Here is a 27,909-nt window from a genome sequence, read left to right on the forward strand (position 1 = left end):
TGATTAATCAAGAGTTCAGGTATGGAGAGCCTTTTTTTCTTTAGCATCGAAAGTAAAATATGATTCATGATTACACCGTTTAAGGTTAAAAAAAAAATCTCCTGAAACCAGAGAACGACCCAGGATGTTGCAGTGTGCCCCCGACACCTGCTTTATGTCTTTATGTATCAAGGTCTCTTCAGATTGTTAAATAATCACATTTGTCTTCGGTTGGTTGAAAAAAAAAATTCATTCTCTTGACACCTGTTATCGCTTTTAGATCCCTCGAGAGCAGAAAAGAAAGAGAGCAAGTGCCCCACCCCTGGGTGCGATGGAACGGGCCACGTAACTGGGCTTTATCCACATCACCGCAGTCTGTCCGGATGCCCGCACAAAGATAGGGTCCCTCCAGAAAGTAAGTCCGCGTTTCCCCAGCGCCCTGGCGTGCACACGCCTGCGCCTCGTTTCTGCGTCCTCTCGCCTGTCATTCCATCTCCGGTCAGTGCCGCCTGGCGCGTGTGTCCTCCTTGTCCGAGGGGCAGCTCGGCCAGGACCCCGGCCCCCCACCACAGCGTCCCCTCGGTGCGGTCCCTGCATACCCACCTCGGACCCCAGCTCCACATCAGTGCCATCCCCCGTGGCCCCCGAGCAGACGGCCTGGTCCTGCCTTCATCCCAAGCTCGCGGTGACCCTCGCCAGGCACCTCCCTCCTTTCCTCCCCACAGATCGCAGCCCTGAGTCTAGACAGTCTCCGAGGCATCCACCCCGCGCCCCACGTGCTGACCCCCAAAGAAAAGGGACTCCGAGGTGGCTTTTGCCCAGTTATCCGAACTTCTCCATCCACGCGAACCAGTATTTATGTGTACCTGCATCTCTATTTCATTATGTCCCAACATTTCTACACCGTAAAATCTTAAGGAGGTTTAACTCGAGTTGGTTTCGATCTTACGAATCTATTTGAATTAGTTAGGTTCTGAAAACATGCACTCCATCTATGAAAAGAACTAAATTTATTTTAGAACTGAAATGACGTACCTTTTTTTGCTTATATTTTCTCAACACATAAAGTGTGCCAACTATGAAGGTACAATTAGAACTGATGGCTCAGGAAAAAGGCACTTTTTCAGGAATGACTGTGTCGGCCCCTGATCTGGGGTCTAAGGCGGTGGGGGTCCCTCATCCTGTAAGACGCGGTTTCTAGCGGGGACCACTCGTCGGCCAGCTGGAGAAGCGGCAATGGCCAGCTGGTGGTTGAGGGGGCCCTTCTGGGGACTTCCCCATCAAAGTGGCCAGCTTTGGAGGAGCAGAGAAAGCTGTGCAGCTTAGAGGACAGGTTGAGCTGAGTGTTTTCAGATGACGTATTTGTAGAAGCTGCTGTGGCTGCAGGCTTGCAGGTGGCCCCTGGCAGTGGGAAGGCCAGTCTCTCGGAACCGTCCTGCGAGTGAAGGCGCAGGGCTGTGGCCGCAGCGGATTGCAGAGAGGCCGCGCCCGTGTGTTACATGAGCAGAAGCAGCTCGCTTCACCCCGGCCGCTTCCGCCCAGCACCCCTGGGTCAGGCACCCACTCGCACTCATCCAATCCCCAGTACACCCGCAGGGGCATTGGCCCTGTTTTCAGATGAGGAACGGGAGGGCCAGGCGCCTCCTCCTCCCCTGGGAATCGGCTCGGCACCTGGCGTCTGAGGATGCGCGCCGCTTTCTGAGCTCCTCCGAGCAGAGAACAGAGCTCAGACCCAAACCCACCTCTGTCCCAGCCCCGAGCCAGCTGTCTCCATGGAGACCTGGGCTCGGCATTTGGGTTCAGTCCTGACCGGCTGTGTCGTGGGGCAGGAGACCTGCGCTCTGTACCACTCGTCCTCATCTACAAACAAGGCGGGAGGACCCAGCACTAACGCCTGAAGAACAGGGAGCTTCTCTGTGCGCTGTTTCTTTGAGACGTCAAAGTAGAGCATCCGTTCCTCTCACGCCTGAGCGATCCTCCTGACCCCCCATTTCCCCAAGAGCAGTCTAGAGCAGTCTCCTCTGCACCCCGACGCCGCGTCAGGCCGCACCTGGCTATGCCTTTTTCACGTGCCGTGGACTCAGCTCTGAACCAGGGTCACCGTCACTTTCTCGGGCACCCCCAGGAGGTCGTTTCCAAAGATGGGCTCATACAGGAGTGTTTGCCATAGAAATGACAAAGAGTCAAAGCCTCCACAGAAGTATGTCTTTTTCTACTTTTGATTTGTTAGCTTTTTCTGGGCCAGCACACCCTAAGCGCTTTCCTGTCCAGTTGAATTCCGTAAAGTAGACTGTACCCCAGCTTTGAACACACCTTAGAGGAACAGAGGACTCACGGAGAACAACACGAGACACAGCTTTGCTCCAGGAGCCCCCAGCCCGGCTTGGCAGGGGTCAGCCATGTGCATGAGACAATGTGCCCACCTCACCACCAAGTTCCAGCCCCTGCTGCGGGCATCAGGGCCAGGGCCACCGCGGGCTTCACACGGGTGATGCTCGGGCCGTCCTGTCTGAGAGGGAACCCTGGGTGTTCTCTAAGAGCTGTCGTGATGGTCCACATGGGAGGCCCGGCAGGAAGGAGGTGGTGCCAGAGGGTCAGGTCCAAGGAACGTTCCAGAGACAGGCTGGCAGGACAGGATGTGAGAAGGAGAAAGGGAGGCAGGTTGAGAAGACACCCAGGAACCTCCCGGGGTCGACGGCGAGTCTCCCCACATCACCGAGGTGGGGAATCCAGAACAGGGCGCATCCAACAGGGAGTCTGGTGGCCTGGACTCTCCAGCTGAAGCTGGACGCTGTGTGTGTTGTTCCCCACGGGCCAGACGGCCAGCCGGGACTCTCGGTCAAGGTCAGACACACGGGGCCAGTCCTCTGGGCAGCGTCAGTAAAATCAGGATGAAGCTGCTCAGAAAGGAGGCTGAACAGGAGCCTGGACTGGGAGGTCTGGACACAGGTGTGTAGGAAGGTAGGCAGAGGAGGGGACACAGGAGCGGAGACACTCCAGGGGCAGAGGACGGGGCAGAAGGCGGTTTTTCTGAGAGGCCCACATGTTCAGGGGGTGCCTGAGAAAAAAGTCAGGCAGAAGGTGATGCAGAGGGCAGCGAGTTTGCCGAGAGAGGCTGGAGCTGACCCCCGAGAGGGAGACTGGGCCCGGGAGGAAGCCGAGACCCCTGCAGACCCAGGGCAGCACAGACCCCGTCCCAGGGCAGGCTGGATGCGGAGGACGGAGCAGGTGTTGGCAGGAGAGGGTGGCCCACCACGCAGGCAGGAGCGGAAAGCGTGTGCCGTCTCCAAGGGAGACTTAGCACTTGGAGGGTTCAGTCTCGGGGAGGAGAGGAAGCTGCGTCACGGGGAAGGTCGTGAGCAGTGATGAGGAGGTGATCGGGCATCAGTGAAGGGCCAAGAAGCGAGCTGAGGAGGGCGGGTCAGAGAGCGGGTGGCAGGGGGCAGGGTCACGCCCCAGAGAGGAGACCCCGACGCCTGCTCAGGCCGCGTCCTGGCAGAGTGAGCCCCCTGGCCGCCCCGCACAGATGGAGCCTGGACCGCTGGAACAGACAGGGCTGAGGGGGCACAGAGCCCCGTCGGGGGGACATGAGGGGCTTCGGGGAAGCGAGGGAGGGTCCCTGAGATGAGAGGGGCTCTAGGCAACAGCGACACACGGGGTTCGGGCGGACCGTGTTCGCCGGGTGCCAGGGCAGCCTCGCCACAGAGGGTCAGCACGCCCGCTGCACTGGTCCCACGGAGCTCAGGGACCCTGGACGGGGGGCCAAGGCGGGGGCGGTCACGGCACTGCTCACCCCCGGCAGACCCCACCGTCCAGGGCAGCGATCGGTCAGTGAGGACCAGAAAGGAACGCACGAGCAACAGTCCAGGGCTGTGACCTCCTCGGGGAAGCTCGGGCTGGCTCTCCGGACAGCGTGGCCTTCTCCGCCCTGTAGGCCAGGCCCTGCACCTCCCTCCTGGTGTCCCCTGGGCCCGCATAGCTCTTTGTTCCTTGTATAATCAAGAATAGGACGCCCAGTTCCTAAATGAGAAGCCACCCTCTAACTCGCTGTATGTACACTCGGGTTTGGGAGGCCTGTTCACCCCCGCCCCCTCCGAGTGTTTCCAAGGCAGAGGCGTGTTTACAAGCTGCTGATCTGCGTGCTGGACACGGCTGACCCCCGCCCCGAGCTTGCGCCTGGAGGCCACACGGGGACCCGGGTTTCCTGCCCCAGTGGGAGCAGCCCTGTGCTCCCACTGCTCGAGCCCCCACTCCCGCCCAGCGCACCCCGCCTTGCATGCTGGTCAGAGTCAGGTGGAGACCACCTCCCCTTCTTCCTACCTGTGTCTCCCTGCCCATGTCCATCTCAGACGTGTGTAGGACTGTCTGTTGTAAACTAACCCAGCCTTTGTTAAAATGACTGCATATACTTGTCCTGGGACCGTTTCTGTGTTTTAACGCTGGGCTGTTTTCTCTGCCTCTCCTTGTCAAGTTCTTGCCATGCATGAGAATGTTCTCAAGTGTCCCACTCCAGGCTGCACGGGGCGAGGGCATGTAAACAGCAACAGGAACTCGCACAGAAGGTAAGCAGAGCTCCTGCGTCGCTGCAGGGAGCCGATCGCGGCAGCCCCTCCCCGTGCCCTCGGGAGGGGGCGCAGCCCCACGGGACAGGGGCCTGGGCACTGCCCTCAAGAGAGGGAGCTGAGCCAGCCCAGGGCACCCGGCAAAGCTCAGGGCTTAGACCCTGAGTCTGCAGGTGTCTCCCCAGCTTGTGATGTAGTGACGGTCCCCTAGAAGGTGTCCTCCTTGAGGTCAGATCCCGGATGGAGCCATAACCATCTTCAGTGACTCCAAGGAAGGCAGGAACCTCTCCCTTAGCTTCCAGGGGTCAGGAGGTCCCCTCCTCTCCCCATCAGATGGGATGGCAGCTAGAGACCACAGACCGAGCACAGTGTGACCTCACTCAGCCGCCCCGTGACCCCTACTGGCACCCCGGTCATCCATGTGGGTGTCAGCAGGTGCCAGCACGTGTGCAAAGAAGCTGGTGAGGGCACAGGCCGGGAAAGGGGCCCAAGGAGACAGGCCCTCCTGGCTGCAGCTGCAGAGCCGCACTCTGCTCGGGACAGACCCCGCTCTCTTTCATGCCTGGTCCCAACTTCTGCTAAGTGACTTCTCAAACTCAGTTCCCAGCAGGCCCTTTTTACCCAACAGCCTGAGAGTGATTCCTTCACATTGTGTCTGTCCTGCCTACCGTCCCAGCTTCACCAAGTTGCATCACGTTATGTCTGAATGGAGGGAGTTGCATCACGTTATGTCTGGATGGAGGGAGTTGCATCACGTTGTGTCTGGATGGAGGGAGTTGCATCACGTTATGTCTGGATGGAGGGAGTTGCATCACGTTGTGTCTGGATGGAGGGAGTTGCATCAGGTTATGTCTGGATGGAGGGAGTTGCATCACGTTGTGTCTGGATGGAGGGAGTTGCATCAGGTTACGTCTGGATGGAGGGAGTTGCATCACGTTATGTCTGGATGGAGGGAGTTGCATCACGTTGTGTCTGGATGGAGGGAGTTGCATCAGGTTATGTCTGGATGGAGGGAGTTGCATCACGTTATGTCTGGATGGAGGGAGTTGCATCAGGTTATGTCTGGATGGAGGGAGTTGCATCAGGTTACGTCTGGATGGAGGGAGTTGCATCACGTTATGTCTGGATGGAGGGAGTTGCATCACGTTGTGTCTGGATGGAGGGAGTTGCATCACGTTGTGTCTGGATGGAGGGAGTTGCATCACGTTGTGTCTGGATGGAGGGAGTTGCATCACGTTGTGTCTGGATGGAGGGAGTTGCATCACGTTGTGTCTGGATGGAGGGAGTTGCATCACGTTGTGTCTGGATGGAGGGAGTTGCATCACGTTGTGTCTGGATGGAGGGAGTTGCATCACGTTGTGTCTGGATGGAGGGAGTTGCATCACGTTACGTCTGGATGGAGGGAGCTGTTAGCAGTTTCGCTGTCACTGTTGCTCGTCTGATAAACTTGGTTACTTGTGCTAAGTTTATAATGAGTGAGGTCACAAACTTGTACCCCTCGGCAACGTTCCTGGGCGTCCTCTGGAGGACCGTGATGTGATGGCTGGATCAGCCCCCTGATGCCTGATTACAGGGCTTACAGCATCAGGTCCTCTGTGAATCCTCACCAGAATCACACCGATTCCGGACTCTGTGTGTATGTGGGTGAAGCCTCTGCTCTGTGAGCAGAGATGCACAAAGCAGACACCAGGGTTTCACGAAAAATCAGCTCAAACACAGAAGAGCACCCTGCTGCCTCTTCCTGTAAATACGTAGGTTCAGAAAACATTTTACAGGAGCCTCAAGATCATTCTCCCTTCCTCCCCCTTCTGGGTCTCTTTCTGGGGAGGAGGCAGCCAGGCTGGTCAGCCTGTGTCCACCGTGCGGAGGTCAGCAAGTGCCAGAGAGCCCTGCACTCGGGATTTTCAGAAACCCATCCTACCCAGTGGTCAACTCCCCAGCAAGCATCCCAGAACAGACACTGTGTCTAAGATTCTGTGTCTCTTGAATGATTCTGCCTCTGTTTTGTCATCCTTGAGAAGGGCTGTGCATTTGCTGACGTGACGCGGCCATTAGCATGTCTGATGGAGCTGGGGGGTAAACATGTGAAGCCCCTTCCCGGTTCACTCCATCCCTGAGGCTCGGGAGCCTGATGCCGCGAGAGGGAGGGAGGGAGGAGCTGATGGGGTCGATGAGGGGCACTGTGGAGGACGCTTAGACCCCTGTCTTTGCAGCCTTTCCGGATGCCCTATTGCTGCAGCAGAGAAATTGGCCAAGGCCCAGGAGAAGCACCAGGGCTGTGACGTGTCCAAGTCCAGCCAGGCCTCGGACCGAGTGCTCAGGTACCGGACGTGCCATCGGGATCCCTGCATGGCCCTCCCCACGGGACGGGCGCCCGGACGCCCCCGAGGGGTGGCCGTGCTTGGGGCAGGGCGGGGGAGCCGGTTCAGTTAGGGATCTCACTGGGGCCACGACCCCAACCCCCGGTACCATGCAGCACCCTGGGTCTCCCCAAGCCCTAGGACTGTGGAGGGAGCCATCTCTGGCTCTCCTCTGGCCCTGATGCTCCAGGCTCTGGCCGGAAAGGCAGCTGGAGAATTCACGGGGTGCCCCCAGTCACTGCATCTTAATCTGGGGGAGAAGGCAGCACCGCTGCTCCAACCTTTGCGTTCCAAGGGCGCCCACGTCCAGTGCAGAGAAGCCCCGTCCTCAGGTGCCCCCAGGAGGCGGGCGGGATGATGTCACCTGTGTCGTCGTCCCCACTCAGTGGGTGAGGAAAGCAGGGTGCAGGGGGCAGAGGACTTACCTGAAGGCACTCGGTCGCTGGCCGTGAAGACAGGGTGGGGGCAAAGGTCAGCTGGCGCCCTCCACTGCGACGCTCAGGACGGCTCCTCGCAGCCAGTGAGGAAGAAGCCTCGCTTCCCTCGACACTCGTTTCCGCATGCTCCCTTCCAGCCCTCACCCAGGTGCGAGCTGGTGGCCCTCCATATTTAGTCAGGCTCACAGCAGCAGCCTCCCTGTCCTTGTGAGAATCGCACCGAGATCCCCACGGCTGCTGGTGCCCACGGCGGGGGCACACACGAGCTGGAAGGGATTCTAGCCTGGCACTTAGGGCAAGTCCAAGCTGACTCCTGAAGGGCAAGCAGTAAACACACGTGCACACACACACACATGCAGATGTAAAAGCACACACGTGTGCACACACTCGCACCTGCACATCTGCACACATACACACGTACACACACACGACATACACAAAAACACGTGTGCATGCACAGTGCCCACACGCACACATACATGCATACATAGACGTGAACACAGATGCCTGCACACACACACATTTGCACAGACATGCACACCCACCTACACACACATGCACAGATACACACACCTGCACGCACAAACACAGAAACATGCACACCCACCTACCCAGATACACACTCACACAAACACACACACACACACACGCATGCGATTTTGCTTCTGTTAAATTATTTCTTTGGGATAAATCACCTGGAAAAAACCACTAGGCAAACGATACAAACACCTCCCTGGTTTTGTCGTGTATTACTTCCCATTTCCCTGAAAGGATTTTGCCATAGTCATTAAACTCCTTTTTATCTCTCAATAGAAAAGTTAAAATCTTTACAGAAAATGAGAAATGCTTCACTGGACAGAAATAAGAAAATAAAAGCCTTCTATGATCCTACTGTTTAGAGAGAAAGCTCAGTAAATTCTGGGGTGCGGCCCTCGAGGCGTCTCTCCTCGAGGTCGCTGCCCACCCAACGTGCCACCAGTGCCCGTGACTCACGCTGCTCACAGGCGCGTCCACACCAAAGGCGTCCCTCCCCGAGGACCGCTCAGCGCAACGGCGCCCGCCCCGGAACCCGGCAGTGCGCATTTGAGAAGGATTAACCACAGGAGAGTTTGAGCAAAGGGAGAGGTCGGGGCGGGGGGCTTCTGTTCAGGCCCCTCCCCTTGCACAGGCCCCCCAGGGCTGGACAGGTCCCATGCCCACCTCCTTCCCCCCGTCCTGGGCTCGGCTCCAAGCTTGCCTCTCACTGAGGCGCTCGCTGGCCGCGTGGCACGGATAAGACACATCGGAAGTGGCAGATGTCGCCTCGTTCAGAGAGAGGCCTCCTTTCTGACCCTGAGCCCGGGCCCTTTCTCCACGTAGTGTGACAGGAAGCCACGTGAAGTGACAGTGAAACAGCAGGCCCTGGGCCGGCCCCTCCGCAGCGATGACCTGCCCCCAGCCTTGGGCAAGGAGTGCAGAGGCAGAGCGGGGAAGAAGCCTGGGGGCAAAAGCCCCCTCAGCACTGCGGGAGGCATGGGACCGGCCAGGCTGGGCTCAGCTCTGCAGCCCCCCGGGGCGCAGCTCGGCGCTGATGGCTTGGCCGTGAGACGGTCTGGAGGCCCTGGACCATCCACACCGCTTCACGGTCCCCGAATGCCTTCACGAGGGGCCGCGCATTTGGGGCGGCGGCGGGATGGGAAGACAGGAAGGAAGGAAGATAATTTCAACCTACGATTGTTCAGCTTCTTATGCTTTTAAGAGTCTTCGGGCAGGTGGCCTAACAGGTCCTTAAGACTCGGGTGGGGGCTGCGGCCCTGCCCCACGCACCCCACACACAGATCCCTGCTCAGGCCCCAGCGCCTGCTCCATCTCGTCACCAAACATCCCTCCTTGACGCCTCTGCTCCAGCGCACCCTCCCTCAGAGCTGCTCGCACCTCCTCGGGGCTCAGGGGTTGTGCCTTCCAGGCCCACATCCCTTGTCCTGGACGAGTGGACAGTCCCAGCCTGGGCCCGCCCACCCTGCCTCCTGCTGTCCCCAGAGAGGCACGGGGCTTTCTTGTTCCTTATCGCTCAATGTTCCTGGTGTGTTTCCTGCCCCATCCTGGATCTTAACTTTGACAAACGTCACCTTCTCCCTTAAAACTGAATGGACTGTCATGGCCCCAGGTGTCCTCCATTCCCCAGGACTCTGCGAGCCCTTGGGCTCCTAAAACAAGGTCACAGTCCAGGTGACCTTTGAGGGCAAGGCCCAAGCTTTCATTCATTTATGACCCACCCCACTGCCTACTAAAAGGCCCCAAATAATAGACATTTCACTAACTGTTACATCTTTCTGGTGATTTGAGAAGAAGCAAATAAGGTAAATTATAACATCAAAGTAAGTGTGTTGGTGATTTGATAAACTTGTTAACATACAGAGAAGTTTGGGGCAAAAAGTCTAAGGGAATTCTCTGCACCAATTTCCTGTAAATCTAAAATTATTTTTTTTTAAGTCTAAAAGGTCCTTTGAGATAGATGGACACGCAAAAAGCAAGATATAATATTCATGAATATGTAACTGAGAGTTCTTCCATTTAAATATTTTATTCCACAGTGTAGAAAAACGCAGGAATACGGTAACGGCATTGAAAGTGCAGGTCGATGTTTGTCAAAAACGTGCCAGGACGTGCTCCGTTCTCTCGTCCAGCTCTGTAGCATCTTCTCCGTCCACATCCTTGAGACTGTCGCCCTCACCCCTCACATTTTGTTAAGGGAGCTTCTCTCGCTTCGCCGTGCGTGACGCGCGCCGCACTGTCTGAAGGCCCCGCAAAGGAGACACGGGGGTCTGCGGTCCCTCCCCACATCCACTTTGCGTGATCTTCTCCACACTTTCTTAGACTCTGAAAAGAAAAAAAAGGGGGGGGGGGCAAAGGTTAAGTATTTTATTTTCTGCTCTTTTATTTCCAAAAGGTCGGCATCTTGGCAAAAGCCAGTTTGATGTTGTATCCTTACAGCACGCTTGGCCTTTTCTTGAGAAAACAGAGCTGGGATTTTAGTGTGAGATCCCGGTTCCTTAACACAGCTCAGAAACACGATGTTCTCGTTTTAAGATGAACCGCGTCTCATGTGTGGCCGTGAGAAAGCAAGCTGTCCGTTCTCTCTCTCTGCTTCCAGGCCCATGTGCTTTGTAAAGCAGCTGGAGATCCCACACTACGGCTACAGAAACAGCGTGCCCACCACCACGCCTCGCTCCAACTTGGCCAAAGAGCTGGAGAAATATTCCAAGACTTCGTTTGAGTACAGCACCTACGACAGTCATGCTTACGGCAAGCGGGCCATAGCTCCCAAGGTGCAAACCAGGGACATATCCCCCAAAGGATTCGATGGTAGGAGGTGCACCCTCTTCTACATGAGCGTCACGCTTGCCGTTGATAATGTTGTTGTTGTGCATATCCATTGCCTACAAACCGACCGAGCATGGGGTCGCTCGCTGGGCACCAAGGAAAGCACGCCCGCAGCCTAGGCGGGTTTCCTGCGGCCCCAGGTACCCGCAGGTGTGGGCGAGCAGGTCCTGGGAGAGGGAGGGGGCGGGGAGGGAGGGAGACCCCTTCCCCGTCATCCCCAGGGCAGAGCATCACCCAGGCACCGGCAGGTGGTGGAGACAGACAGCCGTGGGCTCGTCTGCTCCACGGCGCTGCTGAGACGTGTCCTCATCTGCACCAACTTCCTCTGATAGACGCCCCAACACAGACAAAGCCAGGAGAGCTGGGGTAGCTGCCCGAAGTTCCTGGTCCTTCTGAGGGTTCTGTGTTCCCTGCCTGTTTTCAAGTCAGGATGCATGGTGCATTCATTGGGGAGATTTTTAAATTCTCATGTCTATGGCTGCACCCCAGACCAGTTAAATCTGACTCCCCAGACATGGTCCCTGTGGACAGCATTTTTAAAAATTCACCAGTGGATCTAACATGCAGCTTCCGCGGGCCCCACCAGCCTCCTTCCAGCGGGCTCGGACCCCAGGGTGGGGCCTGGGGAGTGTCCTGTCCTGGCTTTGTGCCTCTGTCACTGGCCTCACTCGTGGCTGCCTCTGTGTCCACCAACAAAGTAGAGCCCAGAAATAGGTAAACGTGTGCTTCAGGTGGAAAGGGCGTTTATTTTCACTCGTGCATATTTGAACCCACAAGAAGGGGTGCAAACGCTAAACAGACTAGTTCCCACGTCATCACAGAGCTCACTTGGTAAGTAACTGAAGCACAGAGGGGAGACTGCGTCCTGTGACTTGCCGTATCTGTCTAACCACGTTTCTACTTGCAGTTCTAGGATATATGGACTTAGTTGGCAGACGTTACCGATGGGGACATGGGTTGTGTATGCTGGGTGATTTAGGAGTCTTATCTTGGCGTTCTCCAGCAGAGGCCAGGAGAGAGGGTTTGGAAGATTTCGGAGCAGCTCTCTGAAAAAGATATTTAATTAAACTCTCAGCACACCAAAAAAATCCATTTAAATTGAATGCTTGGGGAGTTCCAAAACCGTTTAACAATTCCATATGAGTTGCTGCACATTTTTCTACATTATTTTAGTCATTCTTTACGTTAATAGCAATTAGTTTGCATGGTGAATGAAATGTAATATTTCTTTGATGTATCTCAGATTGATTACCCTTGCGTGTATCAATTCTAAATACATAGGAACAGAGATGGAAGCGGAGAAAAGGGAGTGGCTTAGGGTATAACATAATAATTGAGGGTTTTGTAGTAATAATTTGCTAATTTCAGGCTTTGTTATAACTTCATTCATTTGATGCAAATGAGGGGTCTGAAGAACCTGAATTCTTCAGGCCACACAGTTAAGGTCTGTCCTTGTAGGGTCCCGGTTCACTGTTGTTTTGTAGGGTCTGGTGGCCACTTCTGCACACGGCCTGTTGTCCCACGAGACCCGATTTCCTGTCCCGTCCTTGCGTTGTTCTGGTTGGATCTGTGAGGTCATGACCAGGATCACCATGCCCTTTCTCAGCTCTTCCTCGTGTAGCCTAGTGGTACTAGACATGCGAATCCTCCCATGTGGTGGTTCCTTGAAAGCAGAGGGAGCAATTATTCCAGGCTGCTGGCTGACTAGGTGCAGCTCAGCCAACAAGGCTGCGGAGGGGAACCTGCACCTGTTCGTGTCATTGGCCCCCAGAAAAGACCCCTGCTGTTGCCCTGCTCTTCAGCTGGTCCCCACATTAAAAGAACACAGAAGAGGCACTTCAGCACCAGGTCTTCTAGGAACTGAGGGAAAGGGAAAGGCAGCCTTCGTGGCGTGGCCGGCATCTCCGGCCGCCCCCAAGACGGCTGTCTCCAAGGCGTGCCCCGGGTGCATGATGGCTGGGCCGTTGCCCCCAGAGACAGCGGAGGGGAGCATAACGCCTGGGCATGGGGCTCAAGGTCTGGGTGCACGGAGGCTGGAAAAGCAGGACCCCTGACCCAGGTTCTGGGGTCGTCCCTCACATTACCAGCCATGGCCAAGAACAGTCAACAAACATCGATTTATTCACCCGCGTCCTTCCAGACTCTCAGTAGTAGCTATCTGTGTGTCTCATCTACCTGTCTGTCTATCCCTCTCTCCATCCATCTGTCCATGGGCCCACCTATCTGTCCACCATACATCTATCCATTTTCTCCCTCTTCTTGCTTTATAACAAGCTTTAAGGAAGAGACTGCGTAAACAGAAGACAGTGAAACACACCCAGGCACAGTAAAGCAAGGGTCCATGCTGCCTGAAGGAATTAGCAGGAGTTTTACCAAAGTGGTGAATTTTAAACTTGATCATGAGTGGAAGCTACCAGAAGGCAGGAAACCCACAAGTGAGTGGAAGCTTCCAGCCAGCTGGCGAGGCAGGACTGGAGATGTGTGAGAGAAGGGAAAGAATGACCCGGAGGCAGTGAGGAGACGACTGTGTGTCATCTGCCTCGGGGAGGACACCGACATCGGACAGCCCAGTGCGGAAGCGATACAGGAGGAAGCAGGCCCTGCAGGCTGCCAGCCCTGCGCCTCAGCAGCCCCTGGCTGGCGTCTCCCCGCCTCCCCCCAGGCCTGTTTTATGGTGAGCTAAGAATGGCATTTCCACTTGAAATAGATGGGGGGAAAAAAAACAAAGAAGAATTCAAATTTCAGTGTTTAGAAGCAGTTTTCCTCACCCATATCACCGGTGGCTTTTTCCCAGAACAACAACCCGACGTGCGGTTCTGGCAGAGACCTCGTGACCGCCAAAGCCTCCACCACTGCCAGGCCCTTGGCAGAAAGTTTGCGGCCGGGTCTCAGCCATCCCGCTGTGTCTCTGAGCGGTTTATCACCACCCTCAGGCTTTGTTAAGACCCTACGTTCTCAGCCCCGCACGAGGCCCCCTCATGAGCCTCCCTCTGGGTTATTCCCAAATTGCACGTTCTCCTGACCATGGTTTAACCACTCTCTGTTCAGGAAATCAACTCTGAATTTTCATTGGATGAACTGATGCTGAAGCTGAGGCTCCAATACTTTGGCCACCTGATGTGAGCAGCCAACTCACTGGAAAAGCCCCTGATGCTGGGAAAGATTGAAGGCAGGAGAAGGGGATGCCAGAGGATGAGATGGTTGGATGGCATCACCGACGCTATGGACATGAGTTTGAGGAAAGTCAGGGAGATGGAGAAGGACAGAGGAGCCTAGTGTGCTGCAGGCCACGGGGCTGCAAAGAGTCAGACAGAGCTCAGCAACTGAACAACAGCTGCTCTTCAAAGGCCTTGTAGCTGATGTGCCCACCTCCCCATCGCCTGCCCGCCCCTGCCCAGGCCTCATCACTGGGGTAGGGAGGGTCCCTGGGCGAGCCCTCCTGTGCCTCCAGGCCCCATTCTCTGGGCCAGGCCTCCCTGCCTCCACCCCCACCCCCAGGCCAGCCTCTCCCTGGAAGACCTGCCTCCCCATTCTCCTGCCCCCCACACTCACCGCCGCCTCCAGAAGCTTCTTCCCCAACCATATCCTTGGGACAGATCGCGCCTGGACTCAGAAGCCTGCCCCTAGCCTCCTCAGACCTGCTCGTGCAGAAGGAGGGATCCAGGCCTCCCCCTGCAGCGCTGGGTCCCACGTCCCATCTCCCAAGACCCAAACCCCACTGGCGGGTGCGACCTGGGCGGACAGGAGCCGGGCAGAGGGCGCCCAGAGCAAGTGAGCAGGCGGGAGACCACTGAGAATCCAGCCCTGGTTTAGACGTGATAAACCCTAAACCACGTGAGCAAACTGCCTTCCGGAGATGCTGCTCTTCCCCTGAGGACTCTGCATGCACGTCTCGGCTTGCTTACAGGAAAGTACCGCCAGGAACCCACATGACGTCTGGGAGTCAGGGCTACGAATTAGGGGGTGCAGACCCCTGAGTCCAACCAGACTTGACAGGGGCACAGGCCCAAACTTTAGGGGGCGGATCCTCAGGAAGCATATCTCCGTCTGTGTTCCATTTTGTCTGATTTTCACAGAAATTCAGATCAGAAGGCCACAGTGATCTACTCCCTACAGAAAATGATAATTCAGAAGGGCAACACACCCACGTCCTAAGAGTCTTTCAGGCAGAGTAGACTAAGTTGGAAGGTGGTTGGTTGTTTTTCTAATTCATCATCTTTAATCACTGGAAACCCCAACCTGTTTTTCCTTCTCCTGCACGAGAGGGCAGGGCACTTGAAGAGATCCTTCTCAGCACGGGGTGAGATCAAATGGGTTCCTGACATTGTAAATGCGAGGGCCTCTCTCTGGAGTAGAAGCTGTTCCGTCTCCTAAGTTCAAGGATGCGCTGGCATCAAGGAACAGGCATGCGTTTGTTTGCCAGTTGATTGGGAAAAGCTTTGGTGGAAAATAGCTTTGTCAAAAGAAAAAGAAAGCAAATTTTTACTTGGTTAAAGTGGAAAGGGGGCTGCCCCGGGGCTGGGAGCGAGGCAGAGTTGCTCCTGCTGTGTGGCACCCCTGGTGTCCATGCAGTGAGCCCCAGAAGCTCTGCGTGTGCTGTGGTTCCGTTGCTAAGTTGTAGCCGAGTCTTTGCGAAGGCGTGGACTGCGGCACGCCAGGCTCCCTTGTCCTTCACTGTCTCCTGAAGTTCGTTCAGATTCATGTCCATTAAGGTAGTGATGCCATCCAACCATCTCACCTTCTGCTGCCCTCTTCTCCTTTCGCCTTCAATCTTTCCCAGCATCAGGGGCTTTTCCAATGAGTCGGCTCTTCATGTGATTGGTCATAAAGATTACTGACACTAACAGCTTTATAAATATTTTACAAATAGGAAGTAATGACTAAAACCAAAGCGCTTCATTATCTGAGAGACTTGAAGTACACAGACTCCTATTTGCATTTGGAGCAAAGAATGCATGATTGATGGCCCGCAGTGAAAGGATGCTTGTGAAACAAATGTTCTGCGCGCCTTCCTTCTGGGTCATGTGAGCTGACAGGCACATCAACAAATTGTCCAGTTCCATCAGCTGCTAAAATTCTGGACGAGGCCCATCAGCTTGGCATAATCCAGGGGAAGTAGAGTCTTTTGATTTAAATATTTGGTAAAGTCAGTGCCTTTTACCAGAAGTTGCGGAGTGCAATCTGTTGCATAGAGATGCGTATGCCGTTTACATTGTTTTAGAAACTGAAATCCCCTCATTGCAAAACAAAACTTTGTTTCTTATTTATGTGGACCATATTTCTTTTCCTGAACCAGAAAAAAAAAATCCCTCTTTTCACTAGGGGAAAAAAAAAATCCCTCCTAAGTGGTATTTCATTTCTCCCAGTTTTTAATATTCATGTTTTTATAACAAAATTGTAAACAATGTTAAGCCACAAACTTGAGTCCTTTCGGCGAGTCTTGTGAGCCGCCGAGGGGCCGGCTGCCCTGGCTTGTTTATAGAATCTGCTGGAGGTGCCCCTGCGCAGCCCCAGCCTCCCCATCTGTGCTCAGACGGGAGACCACGGCCCCCCTGCTCTGTCTGCTGCGCTGAGCAGGTGTGCTCACAGGGGAGAGAGGAGGGAAGAAGGGCAGGCACACACACAAGTGTGAGGGCTGGTCCTCGGGCTTGACCGAGTCTGATGAGCAGGATGGAAGGCGTTCCTCGCACTGGGCGGGTGTGAGGGTGTGGAACTGGGCCCGGGCCCACACGCAGGGCTTCAACAAGGCCAGCAGCTTCCCCGAGCGGCTGCACACGCAGAGCCTCCCCATGCCGCGTCCTTGGGGTCAGGAAAGCTCAGTCTCCGTCCCAGGTCGAAAGGCGTCGATGGTGAAAGGCAGTGCTTTCATCCCTGCTGGAACAGGGCGCTTTGGGGCCACTCTTGGGGGTGCGATGATGACCAGCAGTGGTGGCTGTGAGGTTGCGGTCACTTGCTGCCGGGTGGGCAGGGCACCAGGATGGCGGTGCTGAGGACGGGAGCGGCGTCCCCTCCCTCTTTCAGAAGAGGTGACTTGTCTGCCAGAATGATCTTGATGGGGCTCTCACGTGCACACAGGCAGCCTTGAGCAGGGCTGGAGCCCCCTCTGGGCTCCCCCGCACCTCGGCCTCTGTCAGGGTGACGGCTGAGCTCCCTGCAGGAAGGGGCCTGTGCCCTGTGAGGGGGTGGCACCCTGCAGACCCTGCAGTCAGTTCTCCTGGCTCCCTTGGGGCTCCCCTTGGAGTAATTCCCGCCCCCTCTGCAGGGTCAGGCGAGCTGCTGACTCCTAAGCAAAGGGCATCCTGTGTCTTTAATGACCCCGGACACATCCTAATCAGTCATCCATCAGTCATCTTCCCGTCCTTGCGCTAAAGGAGGTGCAAACAGCTCCGGAAGCCACTCTTGCCCTGAGGGCTGGAGTGGGTGGTCGGGAGACTGGCTGGTTGCTCAGAAGGATCCCTGAGCAAAGCTGGTGGCTGGGATGCACACGAGGGCAGGGCCCGCCCTTCCCAGACCGCGGGTGCTCGCAGACCCACAAGAGCCCTGCCTGTGCATCTGGGCCATCTGCACAGGGCAGGATGCCCCAGAGGCCTGCTGCGGCCTGGCCGCGCCAGACAGGCCATCCAGTCCCTAGAGGGATGTGTGGGCTGCAGGGTCCCCATCTCCCCGTGAGAGTAGACAAGCAGCCATAACAGAAGCCAACCGTGGGCTGTGGTCAGGCTGGTGCGGCTAGTAGCTGCCCGCGCCCGAACCAGGGCTGGCCTTTAAGGGATCAGTTCCAAAGCGCCCCTGCCCTAGCCACCTGCTTGAGAGCCTCGGTGCTCTTCCTGCGGGCTCCCGGCTCCGCCCACACAATGGGAAAGAAGGAAAAAGCAGGGAAAAGCCAGGCTTCTTCCAGGGAATTAGCTGGTGGGCAGATGCCCTGTCCCCCTGGGGACCGACGCACAGGTGTGGGCGCACAGGGCGGGCGGGCGGCGCGGGGCGCGCTTCTGCGGCCGCGGGCCTGGGCGGGGCCCCCGAGTCACCGCCGCGCGCTGTCTCCCCAGCGAAGCGGTACTGCAAGGACGCCAGCCCCAGCAGCAGCACCACCAGCACCTATGCGCCCAGCAGCAGCAGCAACCTGAGCTGCGGCGGCGGCAGCAGCGCCAGCAGCACGTGCAGCAAGAGCAGCTTCGACTACACTCACGACGTGGAGGCGGCGCACATGGCGGCCACGGCCATCCTCAACCTGTCCACGCGCTGCCGCGAGATGCCGCAGAACCTGTCCACCAAGCCGCAGGACCTGTGCGCCGCGCGGGTACGGGCGGGGCGCACCTGGCGGGGCGGGGCCTGGCGCACCTGGCGGGGCGCGGCCTCGGCCCACCCCACCCCCACCTCCCTTCCTGGCCGCCCAAACCCGGGGGTCCCGCCGGGCGCGTCCCGCGGCCTCCGTAGACGCCGGCGCAGACCGCCCTAACCCGGCTCTGCCCCGAGGAAGCCTGGCTGCGCAGGGCCCTGGGGACACATTTTCCAGATCAGTCTTTCAGATTCACCTGTGCATTAGGAGCGCTGCCCCTCCCCCTTTTGGGACCCACACCTCGCTCCCCTCCTGGCGATCTCCAGGGCAGCACGGAGACCGGGAACCTCGAGGGGCCTTGCTCCCCGGCCCTTAATCAGAGGAGGGTGTGCAGCGCCGCGGGCGGAGGCCTCCGCGGGCGGGCTGGACCGCGCCCTCCAGCCCAGAGCTGGGGAACAAAGAAAGGGCAAAAATCCCGTTTCCCCGCGGGCTCCCAGCCAAGCAATTACAGTCAGCTTCCATTAGTTCAGAGCACCAGATGCCAAAACGGTGAGCAGGGCCAGGGCGGGTCCTCGTCGACCGGCTCGTGGCAGGAGTGGGAATCGCTCGGCCCCGCCGCGCCCGGAGCTGCCCAGAGAGGCCGCCAGGCGGCCAGGGACCCGGGCGCGAGCGCGTCCTGCCCCCGCCGGCGAGCGGGCGGCTCTCGTCTTCAGAACAAAGGGCCGCCCCGTCGCCCAGCGCTGCTGGGCACGCTCCTGAGCACACCACACTGGCCGTAGTTGTTAGAAATAGGTGTGATTTGTGTGAATGGAGAAAGGTCAGTAATTTTATGTCTTGCAAATGCTTTCTTCTCTATTAATATTTTTATTCCTGGATTTTGGAGGAGTGTCAGGGGCATGCAATTTCCATGGTGATCAGGGCTGCTAAAATGCCAGGATGCCATGGAGGAAATTCTGTGGCAAGGGGAAAAACAAAAGACAATAACCCCTTCGATTTTTTTGTTCGCTTTGTTAAATATAAACTAAGACCGAGGGAATTCCAGTCCGACATGACGAAGGCTGTATTAGTCTGAAAGCTGGGAACCAGAGGTGCGCTCTCACAAGGAGGGTTCAGGCAGCATAACGCTGGGATTTTACCCCGGTAACAGCCCAGAGGTGGAGGTTGGTTCCAGGCACATTCCCTCTGCTGTGCATCCCGAGGAAAGAGACGCCAGACGTCTGGCGTCTCTTTGCCAGCTCTGACATCAAATTGCTGAAGAGAGTATGACTCTTTGAAGGGGGAGGGGGATGGAGCATTGTCGGGGATATTTTGATTTTTCTTTCCTCTGTCCTCCATCTGCCCTTCCTTCTCTCCCCATTCCCGAGAGGAAGATTCTCAGGGATTCTTGATCTGTTTAAAGCATCAAAAAAAAAAAAAAAAAAGAAAGCCCTCACCCTGTACCTCTTTACCTCTTTGGCTTTTGTAAAGCTGAGTGACTAAATTGCAGGTTTGCTGACCCTTGAGCAGGTCAGCCGCGATCACTGCTGTGGAAGCGTGTTGTACTGTGATTGCACATTTCCCTGCCTTAAAATAGAAAATCCTCTTTATCGTGTATGATAAGGTTTTGTGTTGGAAAGTAAGTTCTGTGTGGGGGGGTTTGTTTTGTTCACTACTATATTCCCAGAGCCTGTACCCGATAGGACTCAATTTGATCCCCCCCACCAAAAAAAAAAAAAAGTAAATTATAGTTCCTCTCCTCCATCCCTCTAAATTCTTGTATTTTCTTCATCTCCAAGTCTGGGAGTATTAGCATCAGTGAAACTAAAGGAGAATTTTAAATCTGTGTACATGTTTACGTATATATGTATAATTTGTACACACATCCATTTCTGACCTCTTAAGAGGTCTTTGAACTGTGATAGAATTGAAATCAGGCACTTGTTTTTCTTCTGGTGAGGCTTATTTCTATAAGCAGAAATATATTAGGGGGAAAAGATCTATGATAGTTAAGTGAGAGAGAGATGATAGATTCATGGATAAAAGGCGAGAGATTGAGAGGTGGTCCATAGATAAGCAGACAGATGGATGCCCTGCACACCTGTCAGCAAGTTTCACAGCCACGCGTGGAGAGCAGAACGGAGGAGGGGCCGCTTCTGCTCACCTGGGGAGCTTTTGCAAGTGAGACTGCCGTGAGGAGTTTGCAGCTTGGATTCTGTCCTGGCGAAAGGGCTGTGGTCTGGGGGGAGATGTACACGGTCACCTTGTCTTTCTGTCTCGCAGAACCCTGACATGGAGGTGGATGAGAACGGGACCCTGGACCTGAGCATGAACAAGCAGCGGCCGCGGGAAGGCTGCTGCCCGATCCTGACGCCCCTGGAGCCCATGTCCCCCCAGCAGGCAGTGGTGAGCAGCCGGTGCTTCCAGCTGAGTGAGGGGGACTGCTGGGACCTGCCCGTGGACTACACCAAGATGAAGCCTCGCAGGATGGACGAGGACGAGTCCAAAGAGATCACCGTACGTCCCTTTCGTGGACCCCCACCCCCACCCACCGAGTCTGCCAAGCAGGCACCGCTGAGGGAAAATGCCCTGGGTGCACGCCTTAGTGAAAATGGTCTTTTCCCTTTAAATATGACTTTTAGCTGACTGGAGCTTAGAAGACGTTTTTGGTTAACCCAGGAGAGGTTTGGGAGTAACACTGATGAGAGCGAAACAAACCACTGACTCCTTTCAACGATGAATTTTATTTTCCAACAAGTGTGTTTTGTTGCAAATGATTTCTCTAAGAAAATGTGCAAACAGCTTACCAATTCATTTTTCTGGGTGATAAATTGATAGAATGCAGGGTTTTCCTTGCAGGTAAGGAATTATAAGGAGACTCTTAAATGCTTACATGTTTAATTGTGTTGTTAATTAGCTAGCTCCTTGAAGCTAGGGACAGGGAAGTGAAAGTGAAAGTCGCTCAGTCGTGTCTGACTCTTTGCAACGCCATGGACTGTAGCCCACCAGGCTCCTCTGTCCATGGAATTCTCCAGGTCAGAACACTCGAGTGGGTAGCCATTTCCTTCTCCAGGGGTTCTTCCCAACCCAGGGATCAAACCCAGGTCTCCCACAGTGCAGGCGGATTCTTTACCATCTGAGCTACCAGGGAAGGACAAGGTCTGTTCTCCAAAACACCCAAAATATGCCCAAGAGTGCCCTGGAGCCTAGAGTAAATTATTTTTGTATAGTCACCCAAATCTTTGTTGACTACAACATTACCAAAACACCTCCGTCAAGAACTTATTTTTGAAGTAGTTACAATTTTCAAATTCAAATCATTAAAATAGTTACAATTTTCTTTAGGCTAAGAAAATAAATGAAAAAGGAATTGTTCTTTATTAGACTAACTTTTTCTCCAGTGTTCAATTCTGAAAGTTATGACATCTCCTTTATTCCCTGGAAAATGAAAATTCTTTTTGAACACAATAGGGAGACCACCATCAAAGCCATAGCATCTTACAGAAACAGAGAGGTGGATAAAAAGGAAACATTAGCTATTTGTAGGAATTGTCAGGGAAGGTACCTGTTTATAAGGCCATTACATCTGAAGCCTGTTATGTTTATTCTTCAAATTGATTTAAGTATCCAGGAGAATAGAATCTGAGTGGCAAGCTAAATTCCAAAGGGCTTTTTCTTTCCTACAATGTTAAATCGTTACTACCAAATAAGGCATGGTAGTTGAATCTCCGAATTTATTTTAATTAAAATTAAGCCCCCATAAAAAGACCGCAGCTTTGCCCTCGTCACGTGTCACACAAGTGAAACCCTGCACTCAGGAAACACGTTTGCTGAACGTCGCCACCTATAGGAATTTCTAGGTTACTGCAAGGGGCCCCTCTTAGCCAAAGAATATTCTATTAAAAAAATTTTTTTTAATGCTGCCTAACAGTAATTTCGGAGAAGGCAATGGCACCCCACTCCAGTACTCTTGCCTGGAAAATCCCATGGATGGAGGAGCCTGGTAGGCTGCAGTCCATGGGGTTGCTAAGGGTCGGACACAACTGAGCGACTTCACTTTCACTTTTCACTCTCATGCATTGGAGAAGGAAACGGCAACCCACTCCAGTGTTCTTGCCTGGAGAATCCCAGGGACGGGGGAGCCTGGTGGGCTGCCATCTATGGGATCGCACGGAGTTGGACACGACTGAAGCAACTTGGCAGCAACAGTAATTTAAACTCACAGCATCAGTCTATGTTGGCCTTCCCTTGCCTTGGGACTTAAGCATGTAGAATACTTCCACAGTGTAGAACACTTAGCCAAGATTGCCAGACGCCCCAGGTATCTTTGCGTGTAAAGCTTAAGCTCTGCCTGTCGGTGTTGGATACAGTGCTGTAGGTCTTGAACCCGGTGAGCGAGGTCCACTGAGTTGCTGGTTTGGCTGCCCGGCCGCTTCTCTGCCCCTCCTGTCTGTGCAGCTGCAGGATTTAGAATTTCCGCACTGAACTAGGGGTTTAGAGCCAGTGGTGAGAAACAGTGCCCCACAGACCAAAGATGCTCTTTGAACGAAACTGGGTTTGCATCCTCGCGACGGGAGTGTGTTGTGATTTTAAGGGTAAGGTTGGGACACGGGGCGGGGGTGGGACACGGCGGGGGTGGGGGGGGGGCGTGGGACACAGCCTCCGGTCTGTGTGTCCAGTGTCTTCTGTGGCCCTGAAGCTGTGTTTCACCCGCAGCCAGAAGACTTGGACCCCTTCCAGGAGGCCCTCGAAGAAAGAAGGTACCCAGGGGAGGTGACCATCCCGAGCCCCAAGCCCAAGTACCCCCAGTGCAAGGAGAGCAAGAAAGACCTGATAACGTAAGCACGGCGTGCGGCGGGACGGTCGCTCCCCCGAGCCCCTCCTCTGGCTCACCTCTACCCGGGTCTGTATCTGCCTTGCCGTCTGAGCATGCGACACGCACAGCGCACAGATGTCCCCAGGGGCCAGGCGGGTGGGCGACAGGCCAGCCGTGGACGCTTGTTCTGAGCGATGCTCTGTGCTATGGAGACGCCATTTCCATGTGATCCTGTGCATTTGCAGCTTTTCTTCAGGCAGCTTAAACCCCGTGCAGACATTGCAGCTAAACTGGAAACAATGAAACTTTTTTCAAGTTTTTTTTTTTGGGGGGGCGGGAAACATGCTTACTACTTTGGCTGTTTTTGTTTTTGTTTGGTGGCAGATGTCCAACACCGAGGTGTGATGGGAGTGGTCATGTGACTGGTAATTACGCCTCGCACAGAAGGTGTGCCTTCACTTTTCTCATGGTGGATTCTGTCTTTTCAATTTATTGTTTTCAGCTTACCTCAACAATGCTGTCCCAGTACAAACGTTGACTTCTGTGTCACCCCTTTAAGTGCTATATGTTGACCTTCAAAAGCATGCTAATCGACGTCTTCTATAAAGTCTTTTATCTCAAAGCAAGCTACCTCAATTTGGATTATGATTTACAGACATTGAGACCAAAGAGCCCAAATATTTGAATCTTACTTTTCAAACGGTTTCCGCAAAGACATGCTTCCTTAAATTTCTGTGGAAGCATGCATTAGTTCATTGCACCAACAAAATTCAATATACAGCACTTGCCCCATCGCTTTTCTGCATTCAACTTTTTGATTTCAGTTTTATGTTGTGTCTGTCGGGGACGTACGCTGGGCCTCAGGGCTTCTCACCGGACTCTTCTGGCCTGTCTTACAGTCTGTCGGGCTGCCCGCTGGCTGACAAAAGCATTCGAAGTATGCTGGCCACCAGCTCACAAGAACTCAAGTAAGATTTAACGAAAATCCTTCTCTTTCTAAAATCTGTTCACTTAGTGGTAACAAAAGGGGTGTGTCGTTTGCAAAGAAGCATGTGTTTACCAAGCCACGTGTGTGCACCAGCGCCTAAACAGCACACGTGAATGTTCTTGAGGATTTTGGTCACCTGTGTGGGCAATCCCTCTGCCTTTTCCCTCTCGTTTACCTCTAGCTTTTTCATATCGCATCCTTCCCATCTTGAATTTTCTAAAGCATAGGTATTTTCTCTCCAGATATGCATGCACGTGGAAGGGGAGTTTTACAGCGTTACTCAGACTTTAAGGAAGTGATTGTCATGTGAAAAGTCAGAATCTGATTTTTTTAAGCCAGTGCTTAATATGATCATTTTTAGAGTGGATATTTAAATAGGACGAATAACCAAACTCCACCATGATCCTAGCTAATTCCTTTAGTGCACTGTGGTCATAGCCACAGATGCTCATCAGGGCAGCCGTAACCCTGCTAAGGCTTCACCAGCACACACAGCATGGCCCCCTCTCCTCTGCGCCTGTAACTGTCTCTGGGTTTTCAGTGTGGGTCTGGTCAGCCGCATCCATACCGCCAGACTAAGGGTTCTCTTCTCTGTGTGTCTGTAGATGTAAGTAGGTAGATGGACGTATTCACATTCGGCTCCTAGGCAGGTTTTGGAAGAAGTCAGGCCAAGCCCCAGCCCGCGTGTTATTACCTGCTGTCATCTGTCAGGAGAACAAGGGCGAGACAAGCTTTCCACAACCTGATGAGAACCAAGATTCTCCAGTCATCGTTTTTAATTACCTGGCCTTTTATAAAAATCATCACATCAAACTGCTTGGCTTCCATTTCGTTTGGAAAGGGCTTTCCTTCTGATGCAGAGGAAATTCTGCCTTCAGACCCCATTGGGCTCCCTCCCCCAGGACCCCCCCCTCCCACAACAGAGCAGGGCATCAGTCCGCTGGGTGCAGGCTCTGTTTCACTCCGTGTCGTCTCTTACAGGACCCCTGTCCAGGGCCCTAGCGCCATAGACCACCTGCTCATGTTCAGTGACCTCCTGAACTAGCCCTCCCGCCACCAGACCCTGGAGTTCTCTTCGTGGCGTGTAAACACCGGGAGGGCGGCCTCTTGCTTGACGGCTATGCGGTCTGTAGCCGTCCACGCAGTGCCTGGCGGACACGTAGCTTAGGACCTCAAACGGACAGCGTTAGCAAGAACCGTCCAGCCCGCTCTATTAAGACCTCCTTTTCCGTGGCTTGAAATCATGTTCCCCTCACGATTGAAATGGGGTTAACCGTACTCGGACCTTGGCTAACACGGCGGCACACGGCGACTTCCGTCTGCCTCTCGCTGAGGAGGGCATCTCCAGTCCCAGCAGGCCAGCTGTAAACGGGACAGCCTGGGGACAGCTTCCTGGGAGCGCGGCTTCTCCTTGGCAGCCTCCACTCGGAGACCTGAGCAGGCTTCCGGCGGGCCTGGCTCTCCTTGGTTTGCCTCCGTAGCCTTTGGGCTTAGACGGTCGTGTTGATCTCAAGCTCCAGGCAGACCGGCTTCTCCTCCGGGGTTGGCACTTCCTTTTTGCCGCATCTCTCCTTGGAGGCTGGTGTGATATCCACACCATCAGCATCTTCAGAGGGAATGTGCCCTTCACAGCCTCCTGTGCAGGGTGGATGTCCCTTGCCTCCTCCCTGGCCCTCCCGGAGGGGAGGCCACAGTGGCCTTTCCTGCTTCCAGCTGTCTAAAAGCCTCCATCACCTGTAACTTGTCACTTGTCTTTGCAGCAAGTAAATCCCGTTTCGACTGACCCTTTTCCCAGGAAATCCAAACTTGACAAGTTTTCTGAAATGCTCTGTTTCACCTCCGTGTCTACTATAAATAATCTGATATTTAAACAACCATTTTTCACTTGATGATAGTCTTTCTCAGCTGAGGATACCTTAGATTATACTGTGGCTTTTTCTCGTTAATCTTTTAATGGATGACACCCCTCCATCTCTGGCTTTTTCCTGCACCCACAAAGGCTTTCCCTGCACAGAAGCAGAGATTAATCCTTTTAGGATTTGCAGCTGCTTCCTCTAGAATAATTCACGCACGTGCCCCTTTAATAGCTAATTCTTTCCGTGTATATTTTCAACAATCTGGTCGATTCTCACTGCACAGCCTCTTACCTGGTTAAGACTGTGTGAGTCAGTGGTCACCACCTCTTCATACACACAGCTTTGGGTCTCAATTGCCTCAAAATTTGTTCTCTCTTCTGCATCAGCTAAGAAACAGAAGCTTCTGAGAACGTTCCTCTTGTCACTTCTAACGTGGACTTTTGTTAGTTGGCTGTTAACAGAACATTCTTGATCTCAAACAGGCAATGAGTTTTGCCAGATACACTCTGGGTCTTGGGTCACCCATCCTCTTGAACTTCCTGAGATGACACTTACCCAGAGCAGCGCACATGGGATAGTCTTAAGAAGAAGCCGATCATTTTGTCGACTTGTGTACAATATGTAAACTGAATGTGTATTAAAATGTAATGTGTCTGTGAATATCATTCAGATTCTGCAGCTATTGCTTTCTCGTCCCTGGTCCGTGGGCCACAGAGGGCAGGTCGGTGACCAGGCAGTGAGGCAGGTGATGGCACGCGCGACAGGGGCCGGAAGCAGGCGGGATTCCCTAGCCTCCCAGGCGGGCGCTTACGGCCGGGCGCCCCTCCCAGGCTGAGCGTCCCCCACACCGCCCCGCCCTCCGTGAGAGGACCCCTGACTGTGGCAGTCTTTGAGACCCCAGGCAAGGGGAAGAAAGGGAAAAAAATCGTCCAAACAAATGTGATTTTTTTTTGGTGAGAACTCCGCCTAATGTAAGTCAGCTCTGATGCTCAAGAGGAGTTTCTCCCCTAAAACTTCCCCTGGCTGAGATCACCTGAGCGGTAGCCACAGAAGAGACCCCGTAAATCACTTCACATCACCCTCAGTGTTTTGTTTTAAAGAAACCACATCCTCCCAGCCAGAAGTCCTTTTTCCTACTCCCCAATGCAAGATCAGTGCAGACACGGGCATGATGTAAGTGTGTTAGCTAGCTCCGTGACCAGTTTAAACTTAAACTGACCAGTTTAAGCTGATTCAAATCAGAAGCAATTATCTCTAGAAATGGGCCCCCAAACTGGCTCCTGTTTACACTTGGAGTTGGGGGGACACATTAGACCCCCTTGTTGCTTGAGACTTTGTCTTCCAGACCCAGAACCTCTGTGATTTATGCAGGTCCTGGCAGGAGAAGGAACTGTCGACCTTGGTTCCCTTTCCTGCTGAGTCTGAACTTGGACTCAGTCCTCGGGGGTGGGGGGCGGTGAACCTTCCCCTTGGTCTCTGCCCTTTAAAACATCCTCGTGTGGTCTGTCCTTCTGAGGCACCTCTCCCAGGTATTTTCACCGTAGACACACGAATTTTAATCACATACATCCCATAACGTTTTTTAAAACCTGGTTACATTTATTTAAATTGAAGAATTAGAATTCTGAACTTGAGCCAAGATACGACTTTTCTCTAAAGGTTACTTTTGCTAGAACTTTCGAGGATTTTCTCATCAGCTGTGGATGTCGTGCAGGTGTTGGGAAGTTACTGGCAGGGACCAAGCAGAGCCTCGGCCCCTAGCTCCCATTGTTCTGGGTACAGGAAGTTCACCCACCTTCACCGTAGGCCGAGTTCTGAGAAACGGTCCTCATTTCTAGCATCTTCCACCCCCTTGGTTCCCAGCAGTATTTCCAGGCAACTTTGTGAATCACTCCTGCTGTGGACTCGAGCCATGGCCTGCACAGAGGGTGTGTGTCTGTGTGGAAGGAGGCACGGGACCCCTTGGACAGTTAGCTCCCCTCAGCAGAAGTCGTCCTGAGGCTTCAGCTCTCACATTGGGAGAGACAGGGAGCACCCTTCGGACACCCTTCTTTCAGTTAGAAAATCATTTTATTCTGCAACAGCAGGGCCACCTGAGTGCCCCAGTGTATGCATGAGGGTCTATACGCAGCGGCCTCAGGCCCCTGGGGTCACATCAAACCACAGACGAGACCCACCAGGACCCCGTGAGCCCAGTGCACCCTGAGATTTGCAGGGCTCCCCGCCCATAGCCGTATCATGGATGGTGAGGCCCCCTCAACGAGGGTGGGGTGGTTTGTACCCTGTGAGAAGAGGGAGA

At 54.3% G+C, this 27,909-nt stretch overlaps 1 protein-coding gene across 16 annotated transcripts in view; it reads left to right on the top strand.

The window, feature by feature from the left end:
• MYT1L (myelin transcription factor 1 like) overlaps nt 1-27,909 on the top strand; it is a 378,916-nt gene that overhangs the window by 285,322 nt on the left and 65,685 nt on the right. For 7 of the 16 annotated variants that reach the window (XM_044940559.2, XM_044940561.2, XM_044940566.2 and 4 more), the window contains 9 exons: nt 260-394; nt 4,451-4,541; nt 6,755-6,862; nt 10,472-10,683; nt 17,745-17,995; nt 20,234-20,467; nt 22,667-22,788; nt 23,151-23,213; nt 23,666-23,734. In XM_044940559.2, the coding sequence (XP_044796494.1) occupies nt 260-394; nt 4,451-4,541; nt 6,755-6,862; nt 10,472-10,683; nt 17,745-17,995; nt 20,234-20,467; nt 22,667-22,788; nt 23,151-23,213; nt 23,666-23,734 (1,285 nt within the window). Of the gene's footprint in view, nt 1-259; nt 395-4,450; nt 4,542-6,754; nt 6,863-10,471; nt 10,684-17,744; nt 17,996-20,233; nt 20,468-22,666; nt 22,789-23,150; nt 23,214-23,665; nt 23,735-24,735; nt 26,276-27,909 lie in introns of those variants that run through there. The other 9 variants (XM_044940567.2, XM_044940573.2, XM_044940564.2 and 6 more) reach the window with 3 other exon arrangements.

The sequence above is a fragment of the Bubalus bubalis genome, chromosome 3 (genome assembly GCF_019923935.1).
Source record: "Bubalus bubalis isolate 160015118507 breed Murrah chromosome 3, NDDB_SH_1, whole genome shotgun sequence".
NCBI lineage: Eukaryota > Metazoa > Chordata > Mammalia > Artiodactyla > Bovidae > Bubalus > Bubalus bubalis.